This window comes from Nanorana parkeri, unplaced genomic scaffold, assembly GCF_000935625.1.
Source record: "Nanorana parkeri isolate BGI_ZX_2015 unplaced genomic scaffold, ASM93562v1 scaffold833, whole genome shotgun sequence".
Taxonomy (NCBI): domain Eukaryota; kingdom Metazoa; phylum Chordata; class Amphibia; order Anura; family Dicroglossidae; genus Nanorana; species Nanorana parkeri.
The window spans coordinates 45,268-64,252 of NW_017307101.1; the positions used below are offsets into that span (position 1 = coordinate 45,268).

Consider the following 18,985-nt stretch of genomic DNA (forward strand, 5'->3'; position numbering starts at 1 on the left):
ATGTATTTTGTGGTCCACTGTTAATATAATTTTGGTAAATAAAATTGTAAGCAGCCACATGTGTTGAGAATATTGTAAGTTCACTGTTCTTCTTTTTTTTTCCCTTTCTGCAGTTCCTCAAACAACTGGGTGTTTGCTCCAGCTGGCAGTTTGTTGATGTCTATGGTCTTGACCCTGAACTCCTGAGCCTGGTTTCACGACCTGTTTGTGCTGTGCTACTTCTTTTCCCTGTGACAGAAAAGGTAATTGGAAGTTTCAGCTATACTGTCTTTCCAACCGTGCTGTGATTCTTTAACTTCTGCTTCCTGCGCATTCAGTTTAGGGCAGAACGGGTCATATCTTTATAAAATGTAGGAGCCAGCTCCATAATCTAGTGAGCCAACAACTGTTTGGCTTTGATCTGACATATGCAAAAGAAACATTCCCCTCCAGGACCATACATAGTATTGTTCTCTTTCTGTGACCCCCCTGCTATCAGCACCACAGCTGTATGTATATATAGTTCTCTTTACCACACACTAACAGCAACCACAAATACAGTATGCTGGTGATGTAGTATTTAATGATTATCATTATGCCTCATAGCAGCACTGTTCTCCTGTCAAATACTAGATCTATGAAGGTTTGCTTTGTGATTATCACTGTCTGGCTGCTTTAAGGCATATTGGTAACCAATATTGGCAACCATTGAACACTATACTACCAAAGACATCAGTTTGGCAAAGCAGCAGCACCTGTCTAACCCCTTGGCAAGATGCACCTAGGATTTGTCCAGGCCTGATACACAGAATGCAGTGAGTGACTAAAATAGAACACAAGGCAGGTATTAAAGCAGCTGTCCAGGATAAGTTGGAACAGTCATTTTAGGAGCCAGTCAATCAGTCAAGCCTGGCAGCTAGGAGAAGCTTTCAAACTGAACCCCGGGATAAGCAAATAGTGTCTAAATACAAGGGCCATGTGAATTCCTGCTTGATGTGCTTAGTATATTTGTTCTAGATCAGTGCAATAATCCAGCATGAATCAACTTTTGCACTCTATGCAGGCGTTTCCTGTAATACAGACCAGTCACTGCTGCTCTGTTTCCTTGTTCAGGGTGGATTTCAAAGTTTTTATTGGTTTTCCATAAGATTAGCATGTTTTAATACCAGTTTTTAACATGTATATATCAAAAGAACAAAAAATTCAGAATTTCTCACATCAGGGTGAATGGCCTTGTATCTGGTGCCTCCATCTGTCTCTGCGGGCAGCCTGCAGTGGATGGACCTGATGGGTCCATCCACTGATGGGTACCACTGCTTTGCTCTCTGCTTAGGCTAATGCAGCACAGTTTCACCACTACTTTTATAAAGGTTATATTGGGGTTTATAAAGGCTTGTGTTTCACACTAAGTGGATTTACATCCTTTCTGGCTATTAAACCAATATTTAAATGGGAGTTTCTGTGCCTGGATTTAGGCTTATTCCACACAGATGGCTTTCGGAGGTATTGGGTGTTTTAATTGCGTTTTAGATAGAGTGAGGAAGGTTTAAAACACCTGTCAGGTTTTTTACAGACATCCAGAGCTTCATTAAAGAGATTTTCCCCTTACTTAAAGGGGTTCTAAACCCTCCGGTTTTTTTTGCTTATATCTACTGCTAGCAAGCAGTAGATATAGGCAAGAAGTGTAAAAAAAAACAAAAAACGCTTAAAATAATTTTAAACTTACCTAGTTATCGCTGCTCGCTCCCGCGCCGAGAATCGGGAACTGCTCGTACGGCCGCTAAGGATCTTGGGGCGGGCGCATGCGCAGTTCCGATTCTCGGCCGGGAGACGAGCAGAGACGCAAGGTAAGTCTATGGACGCGTGCACCCACCTGCAGACACCGCTGGATCGGAGAGACAGAGCAGTCAGCGCTGGATCGGAGTGATGTCACACCGCTGGAGGGACACATGAAAACATGGGGAAAGAATAGGAAGATCGGAAAAAGAGACATCATTTAAGGTAAGTGCTAACATTTACATGGGGGGGATGGAAAAACATTTTTGCCTTTAACATCACTTTAAGCTGACCATGCACTATGCAATCTGATTGTACAGATATTTTACAGTCTTCTAGATTTACCAAAACTAATGTGAGGACAAGCTTAAATAATCCATTATTGGTATCATATCAGGCAGGCCCTTGCACTATATAGTTGGTGGTAGATCTAAAGGCGATCGTACTGTCGGATTGTAGTGTCAGTCTTTCTGTTCCAGTGACAATAGTTCCACCAGACAGGAAGTGAGGGAAGATGTAGCAGACACAAAAACAAAATTAAAAAGCTCTGCTCTTTTCTCCTGTCAGCATGCTCATTTTCTGCACATGTACACTGCAACACTTATGATGATGCTCCTTCTCCCATTCTGAGTGCTACTGTATGGGGGATTACAGGAGGGGGATCATGTTTCCAATTCAAATACTTAAACTAGTTGCATATAAAAACATGTAGAGTAGAGCACATCTAATCCAGCAGGCCCATTCACTTTTGACATATCACGTTGTTTCAATTGAAGCAGCCCAGGAGCTTAGATAAGAAACATGCTTTCCAGATCAGTGCTTTGTGTGCCTGGCTCTACCTCTTTCTGTCTCCGCAGTCTTACAATTGAAGCATTCTTTCACAATAATGAGGCTTCGAGGGTGGGACTTAGTGCTTGACTTGTCAACCTAAGAGGTGTGCTGGGCAGCTTAAATAAAAAATGGACCTGACATTCAGGCACTGGGATGTTTATACTCCTCCAGGTGTCTTGACAGCATGGATTTAGCTAAGTGTTATACACTTAAGGTTAGCTTTTAATGATTTTATTTTTTTAATCAGTACGTAATTGCATTGGCATGTTTTTATATGTGCCTGGAGTATAGCTTCAATTAAAAAAAAAACAAAGTGTTAAAGATTGTGTATAGAAAGTTTGCACCTAATGCTGTTGCGTAAGTCTTATTTTCCCTGTCGTGGTTTTTTTTTTTTTTTTTGTACAAATGGTAATGTCATTCCCTGTCTCCTCAGAGCAGAGGCTGGAAGGGATAAAAAATGAGCCATATTCTATGAGTCTGATTGGTTGCTTTGGGCAAATGCTCTTCTTGTCCAGTTTTGTACATGCCATTCTCTGGAAATCAGACTCTGTGTCTTCCACAGACTGCCATCATACCCTCTGCACTCCACTCTGGCAGATAAAGCCTGCTGTTCTACCCTTTGCACTCCTTTTCAACATATACTGCTTGCCATCATACCTTCCCCACTCCTCTGCTACACATACTGCTCCATAACATACCCTCCGCACTATTCCCCTGGCAAAGCTGCTCCATGACATACCCTCTGCACGCACTCCTCTCCAACATATACTGCTTGCCATCATACCTTCCCCACTCCTCTGCTACACATACTGCTCCATAACATACCCTCCGCACTATTCCCCTGGCAAAGCTGCTCCATGACATACCCTCTGCACGCACTCCTCTCCAACATATACTGCTTGCCATCATACCTTCCCCACTCCTCTGCTACACATACTGCTCCATAACATACCCTCCGCACTATTCCCCTGGCAAAGCTGCTCCATGACATACCCTCTGCACGCACTCCTCTCCAACATATACTGCTTGCCATCATACCCTCTGCACCAGGGACGTGTGGTCAGGGGAGGCAGGTGAGGCAGAGCCTTGCCTAAAATTATGGAGGAAAAAATCCTCCCCGCTGTGTAACCTGTTATGGACAGAGCGCCTCAGCAGTGAGGAGCAAGTGAGGGAGGCTCCTCCATGTCTCCTCCTTTCCTCCTTTACACTAGCTTGGGGGCGGGCTTCGGCCGGCGGGGGCCGGGGCTGGGGAATGCCTCACCCGGAGCAAGAGGTATCGCACGTCACTGCTCTGCACCCTTCTACACTTGCTGCCCCAAGTTACCCTGTGCCCTATTCTCCTGCCGATGCTGTTCCATGACATGCCCTCTGTACTCCTCTCCCGCATATACTGCTTGCCATCATACTTGCCAGACTCCTCTCCTGCATGTACTCCCCCATGTCATACCCTCTGCAAGGTACAAGGCATGCAATTATTGAGTCACATGCGAGAAGATAGAATTTCTCCTTGCCAAAGGACCCAAGCATTGTTTGTGTATGTTCTTTTATATTCTGGTGGCTCATGACCCAAACTTAGCCAGGCATTATTCATTATGACTATGCTCTGAATGTTTGAGAATTCCATATGTCAGCCAAGGACATAAACAATACTACATCCCTAAGCAGGCCAGGCTGTTGGATTTTGCACTCTGTAGTACAGTTTAGGCATTTGATTGGGGGAATGTGGGATTTCTAAAGAAGTGCACTTAACCTTTAAGCATAGTGTCTTCTATTCTTCTAATCTTTTCATATTCCCAAAGTTAAAACGACACTAATCCTAAAAATGCATTTAAGTACCTTACCTATTAATAAAAATGTAATTTATTTGTGCATCACTCAGCTATAGATCCTCAAATAATTTCTAAATTCATGCTGACACTGTCCCTCCTTCTGGAGGGTGGCTATTTTTGTTCCCCATGGTCCCTGTGTGTGCTGTAACGTAGCCATCGCTCCAAGCTCACTCCTATGATGGACTACAATCTCGCACTTAGTTTACGAATTTATATTGAGATTGTAGTCCATCATAGGAGTGAGCTTGGAGCGTTGGCTACTTTACAACACACACAGGGACCATGGGGAACAAAAGTAGCCACCCTCCAGAAAGAAGGACAGTGTCAGCACCAATTCAGAGATGATTTGAGGATCTACAGCTGAGTGATCCACAAATAAGATACATTTTTGTTAATAGTTAAGGTACTTGAATGTATTTTTAAGGTTAACACCTGAGATTAGTGCCACTTTACTGTGTACTATGGACTTTTGTGTATTTTGAACTTTCATTTCCCATAGAAATTAAACAGCTTCTCCCTGTAACTTCAGCTAGAAACCTGAAATAAAGATGTTGACAACAAGCAGCTTGTTATTCAGATGCTTCCATACTTGGGGTTTAGTGTTGCTAGATCCGTTGTTCCACATCCATGTTTGTGGTGGTGTTATGAATTGAAATGCTATATTTGCAATGCTCAGCGTCTGTAGGCCTGAGGTAGGCTTTCTTGGCTTATCCAGTGCTGTAAAGGAATAATGTTGTCCCCCATTTTGTTGCCAATATGACACGGTAGAAAATGGCATTGGTTGCTTGAAATGATTTATAAAACATTTTTTTTCTTTGTCTGCAGTATGAATTATTTAAAGCAGAGGAGGAAGAAAAAATTAAATCCCACGGTCAAGATGTAGATTCCTCGGTTTACTTCATGAAACAAACAATACGCAATGCCTGTGGAACAATTGGTCTTCTTCATGCAGTGGGAAACAACAAAGATAAGCTTGATTTTGGTAAGTAGCACATTTTCCACAACACTCTACTAACTACACACAACGAACCACCAGATGGTGCTACAATACCAACATTTTTGTGCTCTTTGCAAGGTTAATAGCTGGCTCTTAATGTTATGGAGACACTGGCAACTTTCTTTCAGCCGCACGTATTCTTTGGTAACCAAATAAAATAATATTTTATTTTGACAATTTAAAATGTGTGAGCCACCATCATGGTGACAGCTAATGAGGTCTCCTCTGTGCACCCCTGCAAAAAGCTTTTAATTTTACTACTAAAGCCTTGACTTCCCCGACTTCGGGACTATGCCTTGGCCATCCATCACCCCCTGCCTAAGGAGAGTTTCCTTATTGGCCACTGGCCTACAGGGAGGTGGCAGGTGGGTATTATTTATTCCCTGAAGTCATCATGGGAATTCACGCCCTTAGAGGGCCTGAAAGCAGTGTTCTAAATAGTTAATAATGTCCAGAGCACTTTTATTGTTAAAAGCTTAAAATGACTGAAACATTTTTGCATTAATCCTTGCCATACGTCAGCAGAAGTCGGTCTCTGTAAGCAGACTCCTAGCTGTGAGCCCTCCTATGTGATAGCAATAAATGTACCGTATTTTTCGCTCCATAAGACGCACTTTTTTCCCCCAAAAGGAGGTGGAAAAAGTGCCTGCGTCTTTATGGAGCGAATCCCGACGCCCGAGACATGCAGTTTCGGGCGCCGGGCGAGTAGTAGGAGCCACTGCTCGTTTAATACGAGTGATCTAATGAGATCACTCGTATTAAAACCGAGCATGTCTATATACAAAACGATTGTGTGGCAGAAGGTTCAACGATTATTTGTGCAGGCAGTGGTGGCACATCTCGTATCTCCATCACAGGCTCACCTTGATCGGATAAAGTGTATAATATTGCCAAAAGTCACAGAGAGGAACCCTTAATGTTTCCCAATATTTTTTTTATACTGCAGAAAACTTTACAAATGTGACTTGGTCTTAAAATCCATTTCCACCTTTGTAAGTGAGCATTTATTGTGGTAATAAAGAGGTGCAGTGGTGATGTACTGTATATGTGTGCACATTTTCATGACTCCCATTTTAGGCTTTCCTCATTACACAAATTAGTAAACTAAACATGAGATTGTAGTCCATCACAGGAGTGAGCTTGGAGTGGTGGCTACTTTACAACACACACAGGGACCATAGGGAACAAAAGTAGCCACCCTCCAGAAGGAAGGACAGTGTCAGCACCAATTCAAAGATGATTTGAGGATCTACAAACAAACGCAAGCTACATTTCTGTTAATATGCGTAGTTGGGGTACTTTAATGCGTTTCAAGATTTATCTCCTGAGTTTAGTCTCGCTTTAATAACACTTACCTTTACACCCCAAACCACGTTTTTGCAGTTTTAAATTTGCATCCTTGGAACGGTTAATAACTGCATGCTTCCCAGGCATAAATAAATGACTGTTGATGGTTTGAATACTGGAATATGCCAAAGGAAAATGCTGTTTACATTTACATTCCTACCTTTTTCATGTTATGGATTTTTCTTTGTGGTTATTTAACCATCAACAAAACAATATAAAAGTCTTTAAATATGAGCTGAAATGTCAGCGACCCTAATAGAGTGACACAATAATGATTGCCACAAGTCTGATTCTCATAATTGCATTATGTGTAATGTTTTTTCCTTTCAGAAAATGACTCCGCTTTAAAAAAATTTATAACTGAATCCTCTAAATTGAGCCCCGATGAACGTGCCAAATTTCTAGAAAGAGATGAAGTAAGCAAACTTTTTTTTTATAAATGAAATGATATAGTAAACTGTATCATCAGCAATTAACAAATGGGGAATGCGCCCCTTGGAACTCTGCCCAGCTGTCTCTGGGAACTTTTCAGGCCACTTGCGGCTAGCAGTGAGGTGCCTAATATGATGAAGAAATATGCTGCATCCGACAAAGAGGTTGCTGGCTGGAAATACTTTGCGGTGATGTCGCAAGAGAGTTTCTCATGGTTCGTGTTTAACAGTGTCTGCCATCTTGCGCAGCTTTCTGCTTTTGGCCATGAACAGATTCAGCAAATCCCATTGATAGTTGAGCAGACGTCCAAGGAGCATATATCCTCATTTTTATTGTTGGGGGTAATTTGATTTTTATTCTGTGAAATATTGTATTTTGTTCAGCTTTGTTGCATTTAGATACTGCCTGTACACTATTTCAGTTTTTTTATGTTTTTTTTCAAGTGTGTAGCATGTTTTGACATCTGTGGGACACAGATGCACAGTGTCTTTTGTAATTGAGCTTGATTGTACTGGTGCAAGCAAGGCCACAGAGCATATTCAGATGATTGTTTTCTTCTGGGATCACTGAAAGATGTCCAAAATGTATTCTTACTTTATTTGTGCACTTCGGGAGGTTTTTTTTTAACCTTTTCATAGGGGGGCAACTTAACTAGGTTAGAAGAGAACTTAGTCTGACAATATGACCATGCTGTGTACCTGAACAATCAGGGAGAGAACAACATCAGTTTGTTATAAAGCCATACTTTGGATTTGGATAAAAGAGAACTTATCAGCTGCCTGACTGTTCTTCCAGGCAAGCAGTCTCTTAACACAGACATTTCTGTGGGATCATGGTAAGATGGGAACAACTCCGGTAAGGTAAAAAAAAAAAAGTAGTTTCCCTCTGAATACCAGAGACACGTGTTTGGGGGAAGACCACTTCATGTACAGATGAACCTTCCATCTAACATATGCATTTTTTCAATTGTAATAATTCCAGGACCATTACACTACAAATAGCTGCTTTTCTTAATCATTGAGAAACTGTAGAATTCCTTTTAGGTGTCCAAGATGTTGGAAAGTGGCAATTTGTCATTCTGACTTGGAATTTTAAGGGGGTGCTTGGGGTTTGGCTATTTTTTTCCCTTTGGAGCACTTGACTGGCTTGTTAGATTGGAGTAATGCAAGTCCCTTTCATCCAATAGCCTTATGTTTTGGGTTCTAGCTGATTGGGTGTTTTAAAATAAGATCTTCCATTTTTCTCCATGGTGGTGGTCTCTTTCCACATGTAGGAAATTGTCCTTCTGTTCTGTTTAGTGAGAACCTCCTTTTAGAGCTAGAGTTGGCACTTTCTATAGTTGATGTTTGAAGAGCAGTTCTCTGGTGCCTCAATGGACATTGCAGTGCAGCAGAAAGAGATGCTAGATCCTTGCTGTTTTAGGAGACCTACATTTTTAAATAATATTTTTGTTCAGGATGCGAAGGACATACTGGAAGAGACTGCTCCCACACAGACGTGAACAAACCAAACGGGTAGGGGGAAGGGGGTCCAAGGTTGGTTCGAATGAAAGGACAGATGGGGGCAATACAATTTGAGCCCAAAACAATCGTTAATTTGAAAAGATCAGTATGGTGAAACAACCAACACATTTCAGGGGCTCACACAATCCCCCTTCATCAGGGCTTCAATAAAGTGAAACTCGGTTCATTTGGGGTGTATGGACTCAAAACACCAATATGAATGGTGATCTGCAGATACCAGTGTCTGCATTTAGTAGGGATTTTGAAGCATAGAAATAGAATCGAGACCACACGTTGGGACTGACTTGGGGGAGAGGTTGGTTGTAGTATTCTATTTTCCTGGTTTTTAATGGCTGAGTAGAGGCTTCCTCTAGGTGAAAACACCATTAACAATAGGATAATTCTCCTATTTAAATTAATTGGGAAATTCTTTGTACAAATTTATTTCCCGATTTCTATCTTTCTCAGAATATGACAAACTGCTTCATAAATATTGAAATCCAGGTACCCCTCCCTTAAGAAGGAAAAAAACCCAAGTATTGATTTTTATTACTTGATCCAAAAACATTGGTTTCTGTAAACCCGTGACACTGTTTCATTCCTGCCTTGTGGATGCCAAAGTATGCATGATTTGAAAGACCCAGTTTGGTTTTGCTGGTTAGAAAAAAGATGTTTGAAAGTCTTTGTCATTCTCTAACATTGCCCACACATTTTTCTTTTTTCTTCATTTCTTACATGAGGAAACAGTAAATTGTCTATGAGGAAACTATGTAAATTGCTATGTTGCAACCTCCCAAATTGCCATAAAATATACTCTGAATAAATAAATGTGAATGTATGTGTATCTGTTTTGATACAGACAGAAATCTGTTTGAAATCAGATAGTTGTGTTCTGAAAATAGAACCTTTGTTTTGGCCTTCTCTCTTTCTATGTCCAGTGAATATCGAGTTTGGTGTGTCTTCTGTGGCCTGGCATGTTGCAGTGTGTGTTGGAAGACTGTTATTGGAAGTATTAATATAAATGTTTTTCTTTTCTCCTAATCCAGAGTATTCGGGTTACACATGAAAGCAGTGCCCAGGAAGGACAGTCTGAGGTAACTCTATGCTTTGTGCTGTGCCAGCTCTGTGCTTCTGGTTTACTGCTAAATAGTTTGAGAAATAGATGTTCAAAAGTACTTCTGTCGTGTTTTTTTTTTTTTTTTTTTCCTTCCTTCCAAAGCTTTCTAAATTAAAACTGTGATTATGATATTTTTGTTCTTCATTCTCCAAAAAGCATTTTTTCGGACAACCTGTAGCACGATATTACGACCTGCAGCTTGCATTAAGAAAGTGCTGATAACGAAGAGCTAAGTTTTCACTTGCCCAAGTAAGAAATATAAAAAACTGTGCCAGAGATCTCAGGGTCTGCTAAGAGAGTGGTACCATTATACACATAATTGTGAGGATCCAAAACGCACCTTTTCATACAGCAAGGGGTTTTATTCTACAAAAAGACATTTAACTTAGTGATTTATAACAATTTGAATATATATTGTTTGTATATCGGTTGTTTTATATCAGCCATGTGGAAAATGTAATAGACAATTAAATATGAAGTTACACTTCAACTGGCAAGTGCAAAAACTGTAGTTTTGGGTTATGCGTGAGAAGAGATTTGTGGCACTCTGTATTGGAAAATTTGGCACACCAGGCATAGAAGTATTGAGATGATCCTAATTATATAACCACTTGACCATTTTTCAGTATTTATCGCTGAGGTACTTTGACATTTTTGTAGCCCTGTAACTTCGTACCTAACACATTTTGTACCATTTTTTGGGGGGACAGATAGAGCTTTCTTTTTGTGTTATTTAATAACCACTGGGGTTTTTATTTTTTTAACTGTATACCAAAAATGTTGTTTTTAAAAAACGGTTTTCTCTGCATTGTTATAAAACATTTATTGTTACCCAATTTTTTGGTAAAATCTAAAAAAATGGCGTCACGCTGGGTAAAATTGCATGCGTCTTAAAAATTTCAAAGCACTACCATACCCAAAATTGCCCGTAGGCCTCGAATTATTGCTCACACTCACGATATGTAACGTGTGCCACAATCATTGTTTTCACACATAGGTTAGGTGCACCTGTCCCGTGTTTGTGGGGATGGGGGGGGGATATTTTTATGGGGGGGCGTTGCACACTCCCATGCTCCATTCAATCGATAGCTTGTATGTAACAGCCATCACTGGCTGTACAAAAAATGTTTACCGTGTCCTCCTTGTGCGCATGCTGGGGAGGGGGGGGTGCACCTGTGCACAGGAGGAAATAAAAGCGACCCACATTTAACAGCAAGCCTTACATCCGTTTATATACAATGATCGTATGGCAAGCGGTTAAAGAATATCTGTGCCAACCGAAATAATTCCCACCCAAGTCAACATCAGGCAGCCATAGGTTGTTTTGTAATTACTAAATAAGTACTTTGTCAGTCATACCATTGCATTGTGTTAGGGACACTGCTCCTGCTCCTATAAAGAACACTACCTGTGCCCATAAGTAGTTAAGTGAGTGCGGCCTACCTCCAGGCTGGTCATCACTCTTTATGAGGTGCCCACTTGTCATAAACTTGTGAGTACAAGCAGGGCATGTAACACACATAATCCAAATGCATAGAATAGAAATGCCTAAATTATAATTAGGGATGTACCGAAAGTTGGGCCACCGAAACATATAGGCCGAAAATTGCACTTTTGGCAAAATGCAGAAAGTGCCATCTTTCAGCCAAAATAGTGGTGCATCTCTGCTTTCTCTCCTCCCCGCTCGCCGCTGCTTGGTGTCCCAGCAGGGAGGAGAGAAACTTTCACAAGAGGCAGAGCGGTACCTGGGACGAGAGCGCTGTGAGCGGCCAGCGTCTCCCCTGCCGCACTGCTCAGCCTCCTGTGACTGATTAGGAGAGCGGCGTCTGGAGGGCGGGGACAGCTGTAATTGCTGTCACGGGATGCTGAGCTCTCCTCCAGCACCGCCTCGCTCATCCTCCTGTGACAGATCAGGAGAGCGGCGGTGTGTGGGCAGAGACAGCTGTCACAGGAGGCCGGGCTGGCGGTGCGGGGAGAAGTCGACTGTCGCAGGAGATCGAGCTCTCCTCCCTGCACCACTCGCTCAGCCTCCTGTGACCGTGAGTCAGGATGGAAAGCAGCTACAAGCACTCAGCAATCAGAGATCGCTGAGTGTTTGTAAATAATTAAGGACATAGTTTGTTTATTGTGTCCCCAATCATGAATGAATGGGAAGTGATCTACATCACTTCCTGTTCATTCATGATTGTGGACATGGTAAACATACTATCTCCAGAAGTTTATGAATGAACAGGAGCACTCAGTATAGAGCAGGGGTAGCAAACCTCCGGCCCTCCAGCTGTGGTGAAACTACAAATCCCATGATGCATCTCTCTTCGGGAGTCGTGTCTCTGGCTTTGAGAATCTTGCAATGCCTCATGGGTTTTGTAGTTCCACCACAGCTGGAGGGCCGGAGGTTTGCTACCCCTGGTATAGAGGCTTCCTGTTTATTTATAACTGGGGCTGCAGAAAAAGAGATTAAGGACTCTGTGTTCTCAATCTGCTTTTCTTTTTTTTTTCTTCTTCTATTTAAAAGGGGAATATCAGCGGTCTGCTTAGACCTCTAATATTTCCCTGAAACCCCTAACAGTAAAAAAAAAAATGTTTTATTAAAAATTATTTAAAAAAAAGTTAGGAAAAAAAATAATTTTCAGTTTAGCCTGACATTTAAAAAAAAATAATTTTAGTTTTCAAAATGTTAATTTCGGTGCACCGCTAATTATAATGCATGTTTACAAATATTGGCAGTGAGAGTCCTGCCCATAGGAGCTTGCCGTTTAGAAGGATAAGGGGGTGGAAACCAAAAATGCAACATTTTTGTAGCCGGTATGGCGAGTTGGAATGCCACTCAAAATGTATTATGCAGTATTGCTTGGATTATCGCAGCTCAGCAGTGTGAATTGACCCTCAAGGTTTTGTTGGAAGTAATGTAGAGTGACGATTGGCATTCACATGGAGGGGACAGGTTAGAAAGGGCATTGTATTGTACAGTTTGAGCTGTATTCTCTAGGTAACTGTCAGCCAATAATGGGGGTGGGATGAGAAATTTTTAACATGGTCCTCAGAGCATGCAAAGTAAATTTTTGTTTTTTCTTTGTTTGCCTTAATGCGGTGATACCCAGTAAGATATTTGATGCTGTATTACTACATATCTCCTTTCTATCCGGCATAATGCCACGACTAATGCATTATTATATAGGTTGAATTCACATGGGCAGCTGTAAAAGATTTTTGTCAGGCAGTTACAACCCCACCAGGCACCACCTTACCAGTCGTGTCGATACACTGAGCTGAATAGTCCAATACACATGCAGCTGGCAGGGGTGCAGTGCTGCACAACACATTGGGGTGAATTTATCAAGACTGGAGCAGTTGCCCATAGTAACCAATCAACATCTCTCTTCAGTTTGTTCAGATAAGCTTTAACAAATAAAACATATTGGGTGCCATGGGCAACTGCTCCAGATTCTGTCTACTCCAGTTTTGATAAATTCCCCTCCCTGAACGTTATGTAATGTTAGGTCAGTAGCTACCTGTTCATTACAGAGCAGTATAATTCTTGCACCTGTGTGAATGGAGCAGTATGATTGGTAAATCACTGAACACTGTTCTTGATACAACTATTTGCACAAATAACATTCTTGCTGTTTTTCACACTGGGCCCATGACGCTTCTGTAAAGAATGTTGTTGGATTAAATAGTATTACTGAGGGGAAGGGAGCTTGGCATACAGTATAAAGCAATTGAATAAGGTAAAAATACAACTCATTCTTGCTCTTTATAGCTTTTACATGACTTGTTGAACATTGGCTGTCATTATTCTTACCATCTTTCGACTATTAAGAGATTAAATATTGAATACTTTTATATATTAAAGAACACTAAACAACAAAATATATCTTATTTGTGTATCACTCGGCTGCAGATCGTCAAATCATCTCTGAATTGGTGCTGACACTGTCCTTCATTCTGGAGGGTTGTTACTTTTGTTCCCCATTGTCCCTGTGTGAGTTGTAAAGTAGTCACCGCTCCAAGATCACTCCTGTGATGAACTACAATCTCAGATTATACACCTGCACAATTTGCTCATCAGTTGTTTCCAATGCAGATATTCTTTCCTGAAAATATTGCTGTTACTTGTTTGCAAATTTTGATGTTTTGTCAGAAGTTGGCAGCCAAGCTTATGACTCCATCTCTAACCACTGCCCCTGGCTGCTGCCATATGTACAGAGTAGTGACAAGCCAAAGACTTCAGAAAAGCAGAGATTTCTTCGATATTTGGGCAGGCAGCTTGGCTTCATCTCATCTATGATTTCTGAAAGGCAAGACGGCAGTAGCCATTGGGGGAATAACTGGGTTTTCTGACAAAATGGAGCAGATGTTTTTTTTCACTGCTTTTTGCAGAGATGCTGTATTACTACATATCTCCTTTCTATCCGGCATAATGCCACGACTAATGCATTATTATATAGGTTGAATTCACATGGGCAGCTGTAAAAGATTTTTGTCAGGCAGTTACAACCCCACCAGGCACCACCTTACCAGTCGTGTCGATACACTGAGCTGAATAGTCCAATACACATGCAGCTGGCAGGGGTGCAGTGCTGCACAACACATTGGGGTGAATTTATCAAGACTGGAGCAGTTGCCCATAGTAACCAATCAACATCTCTCTTCAGTTTGTTCAGATAAGCTTTAACAAATAAAACATATTGGGTGCCATGGGCAACTGCTCCAGATTCTGTCTACTCCAGTTTTGATAAATTCCCCTCCCTGAACGTTATGTAATGTTAGGTCAGTAGCTACCTGTTCATTACAGAGCAGTATAATTCTTGCACCTGTGTGAATGGAGCAGTATGATTGGTAAATCACTGAACACTGTTCTTGATACAACTATTTGCACAAATAACATTCTTGCTGTTTTTCACACTGGGCCCATGACGCTTCTGTAAAGAATGTTGTTGGATTAAATAGTATTACTGAGGGGAAGGGAGCTTGGCATACAGTATAAAGCAATTGAATAAGGTAAAAATACAACTCATTCTTGCTCTTTATAGCTTTTACATGACTTGTTGAACATTGGCTGTCATTATTCTTACCATCTTTCGACTATTAAGAGATTAAATATTGAATACTTTTATATATTAAAGAACACTAAACAACAAAATATATCTTATTTGTGTATCACTCGGCTGCAGATCGTCAAATCATCTCTGAATTGGTGCTGACACTGTCCTTCATTCTGGAGGGTTGTTACTTTTGTTCCCCATTGTCCCTGTGTGAGTTGTAAAGTAGTCACCGCTCCAAGATCACTCCTGTGATGAACTACAATCTCAGATTATACACCTGCACAATTTGCTCATCAGTTGTTTCCAATGCAGATATTCTTTCCTGAAAATATTGCTGTTACTTGTTTGCAAATTTTGATGTTTTGTCAGAAGTTGGCAGCCAAGCTTATGACTCCATCTCTAACCACTGCCCCTGGCTGCTGCCATATGTACAGAGTAGTGACAAGCCAAAGACTTCAGAAAAGCAGAGATTTCTTCGATATTTGGGCAGGCAGCTTGGCTTCATCTCATCTATGATTTCTGAAAGGCAAGACGGCAGTAGCCATTGGGGGAATAACTGGGTTTTCTGACAAAATGGAGCAGATGTTTTTTTTCACTGCTTTTTGCAGAGGAGAGTTGTTAAACAGATTAGTTCATGTTTTGCAGCAGTTCCTGTAAACATTGACTAAGAAAAGGTTATATTTTTTTAATCAATAGTCAATTTACTCAATGAAGTCACCAGTATTCCGCCCCTTTGTTTACATGCAGCTGCAGGGTGAAGAATGCCCTGGCCACAACTGATTGTGCTGGCACTGACAGCATTCTTCTGGGTAAGGATGAACTCGGTTTCCCCAACTGCCCCTATCTTAACCTGTCAGACTGATATTTAACACCTCACCCAAACCCAGAAAACACTCTGAATCCTGAAACATTAGGTGACCCTTTACATTGTCCATACTAGGCAATGTAACGGGTTCACCGATGCAGCACTTGGTGTCTGAATGTTGTCATGTTGTGGTGGGTGGGGATAGGCATGCATAGGCCTGTAAAAGTTCTGACTTGCACAGCAAATTAATTTTTACACTAAAATTGAATACATTCTTACTTCGCTTTGTATGGGCATGGTAAAGTTTAACTTTAACTGCTAAAATCACATTAACTTGTTCTAGTCCATGCTGCTTTCGCATCAAAAGGCCAACCTGCAGAGAGACGAAAAGGTACTGGAAATTTGATCCTGGCATGAAAGATCCATTTCTGCTATGGATCATCCAATTTGAAAAGGTACAAGATTTGCCATGGAGGAGATTATATGACAACAATATCATAAAGTATAGCAATGCTTGCATATGAAATTTGAGAGGAAGTATGTGATCCATAATGAGGGAGCCTTATTTTCTGACAATGTGGATTGGATTGTGATAGCTTTCTAGTGGGCAATCTGTATTTTCAATTTTAGTGGGTTGGCCCCTGTTCTCTAATTAATTATTCAAGAATATGTGCAGCAGTACAATTGTAAGAGTTAGATGAGGATGATGAAGATTTCGGACTGCGTTCTACTAATTGACATTGTTCATCAGATTGGTATGGGAACTGGGAAGCGTAGCTCCTGAGAAGCACTAGATTCTCACAGTTGAGATGCAGTGCAGAGTGTCGTATAGGAAGAAAAATGCAATCTTGGGGTCAGGTCAAGGATGTGAAGGCAATGTCTCTACCATGCTGCTTGCTGCCTCTTTTTCTAAACAGGTCACATGCTTTAGCTGCAGGCAAGAAATTACTTGATGGCGTCTGCAAGAGGAGAACTCCACAGTTATTCAGCGAGAGCTCTGCAATGTCTAACAAAGCCATCAAGTAACCCCTGGTAACAAGTGCAAGGAATTTACCTGAAAAAAATCCTCCGGCTTCCATTGTTATGGAATGTTAGCATATAGGTATCAGATTTTTATTTAGCCTATTAGGAAAAGTGTTTATTTTCTTTCAACTTTTTCCTTATTATTATACAGGATTTTTATAGCACAGTTTGTGCATTTTTTTTTCCAATATATAAAGAGACACAGTTACAGTTGGAATACAATGGTTAGGGGGGGCCTTGCTTGTGAGAGCTTACAATCTAAAAGGGATGGGCAAATGTTTGTTAACTCTTGGCTTTGTAAGCATAGATATATAAAATGTGGTTTTATTGGACCAGCTTGACAAGAGCAGATTTTAATTTGAATTGATGTTATTAAGCAGAAATGCTAACTTGCTTTTTTCTCCCACCTTCTGACTGGATTTATTTGTATTATTATTTACATGGTAGTGAACATACAAGAATGAGTGAGACTTTTCTAAACTTTCTATCCTACAGTAAACTCCAGTAATGAGATCTTGTCTTGAAAGAGATGAGAAGGCAGTGAGATGTAGCTCACCAGCATCCACCTATTTCTGAAATATCTCTTTTGGATGGACTGGTTTACTGCTTGGGTGTATTTTATTGTGTATTGGCCTGGCTTTGCAGCACTCTGCATGGTGCCAGCACGAGTAACATTTCTGAGCCTTTCATGTGGTTTTAGGTTTATAAAAGTTTTGAACGTTGCCAGCATGCACAGATTATGTTCATGATTTATTTAGCCGCCGAACATTTTTATATCCTGTGCATGCCTTATTTTGAAGATATGTCTGAGGAGGAAACGGCCGACCGGGGGGAAAAAAAGCACAAGTTATTTAAGCTTTCTATAACTAGGACTATGGGAGTCTGAAATTCTTTTGTATAATTCCTTTCTGTCTCCACACTTGTGTCCTGTTTATTTTCTGCTCTCCCTTGACGGTATGGTTTAACATTTTCAGTGATCACACATTTCTGCCACTGCAAAAGCTCAAATAATCATGTGGATTAAAATAAACCTTTCTTTTTTGTTCCTGCTCAAACATACATTTTTTTTTCTGTGGAAAATATACTCCTGTATTATGCAATGTAATGTTTCAGCTGTTACGGGGATGTGAACCAAAAAACTTTTTCTCAGGGACAGTTTTGTCTTATGTGTTTTTTTTATATAGGTTAACTGGTGAAAGTTGTTAAAGGAGAACTATGACGAGTGATTTCCACTCACCTCATAGTTCTAAATGGCGTCTCAGTATGCCGCGAGCTGTAGCTTGCGGTATACTGAGCTTAGGATAACGGGAGCATGCTAGTTTGTGTCCTCCCGTTACCCCAAGGAGAACTATGGGGAAAAACACTGACCCCATAGTTCTCTAAGGCAAAAACCTAAAAATGTAAGGCAAAACCCAAAAGTAGGTGACTCATTAAAAAAAAAGTTACATCGGATCTCTAAAGTTAAAGCAAAACTTTTTTTTTTTTTTGGGCTTCCCCTCTACCCCCGTATTAAAGAGGAATGTGCCCTAGTCAACTCTATTGATTGGGAAGTGAGCGAACACATACCGCTGTTCGCTCACTTTCCAATCATCTCCCTGCAGAGAGTGGTGACTGTCAGTCACCGCTCCCCACAGGGATTCCTTCCCCTCTCCGATCCTCCAGCGCTGACTGGAGGATGGACGGGGGAGGGGGTGGGCACAGATGGCTCTGCCTCTAGATGGGCAGAGCCTGCTGTCAATCAGCCAGCTGGGTGGATCTCGACAATAAACTGGAGCATTGGGGAAAAGCCACAAATAACATGCATAGAAAACAAAAACTCTGTTGAAATGATTGCCAAGTTTAGTATTGAATACAGGTTCAGTCTTACAGGATTGAAAAAACACTAAGCTGTAGATCCTCAGATCATTCCTGAACTAATGCAGGCACTGTCCTTCCTTCTGGAGGGTGTCTACTTTTGTTCCTCATGGTCCCTGTGTGTGTTTATAAAGTAGTCACCGCTCCAAGTTTGCTCTCGTGATAGACTATAACTTCACTACAAATTAGTAACGTGAAAAAAGTAATGTGAACTTGTAGTCTCACATGACCGAGCTTTGACTACTTTATAACACACACAGGGACCTCGGAAACAAAAGTAGCCACCCTCCAGAAGGAAGGACTGCTTCGGCACCAATTTAGAGATGATTTGAGGATCTTTAAGATTTTAAATCCTGAGTTTAGTGTCACTTTAAAAATCCATACTTTTGAAATCTTGCGGTGTTTTATCAATGATACTGCTTTATATTAAATTTTAGATGTGTCG

At 41.0% G+C, this 18,985-nt stretch overlaps 1 protein-coding gene across 1 annotated transcript in view; it reads left to right on the forward strand.

Moving 5' to 3' along the window:
- UCHL3 (ubiquitin C-terminal hydrolase L3) overlaps positions 1–18,985 on the forward strand; it is a 54,655-nt gene that overhangs the window by 11,125 nt on the left and 24,545 nt on the right. The window contains exons 3-6 of the mRNA XM_018565318.1: positions 114–242; positions 5,241–5,397; positions 7,090–7,175; positions 9,740–9,787. Coding sequence (XP_018420820.1) covers positions 114–242; positions 5,241–5,397; positions 7,090–7,175; positions 9,740–9,787 — 420 coding nt within the window. The remainder of the gene's footprint in view (positions 1–113; positions 243–5,240; positions 5,398–7,089; positions 7,176–9,739; positions 9,788–18,985) is intronic.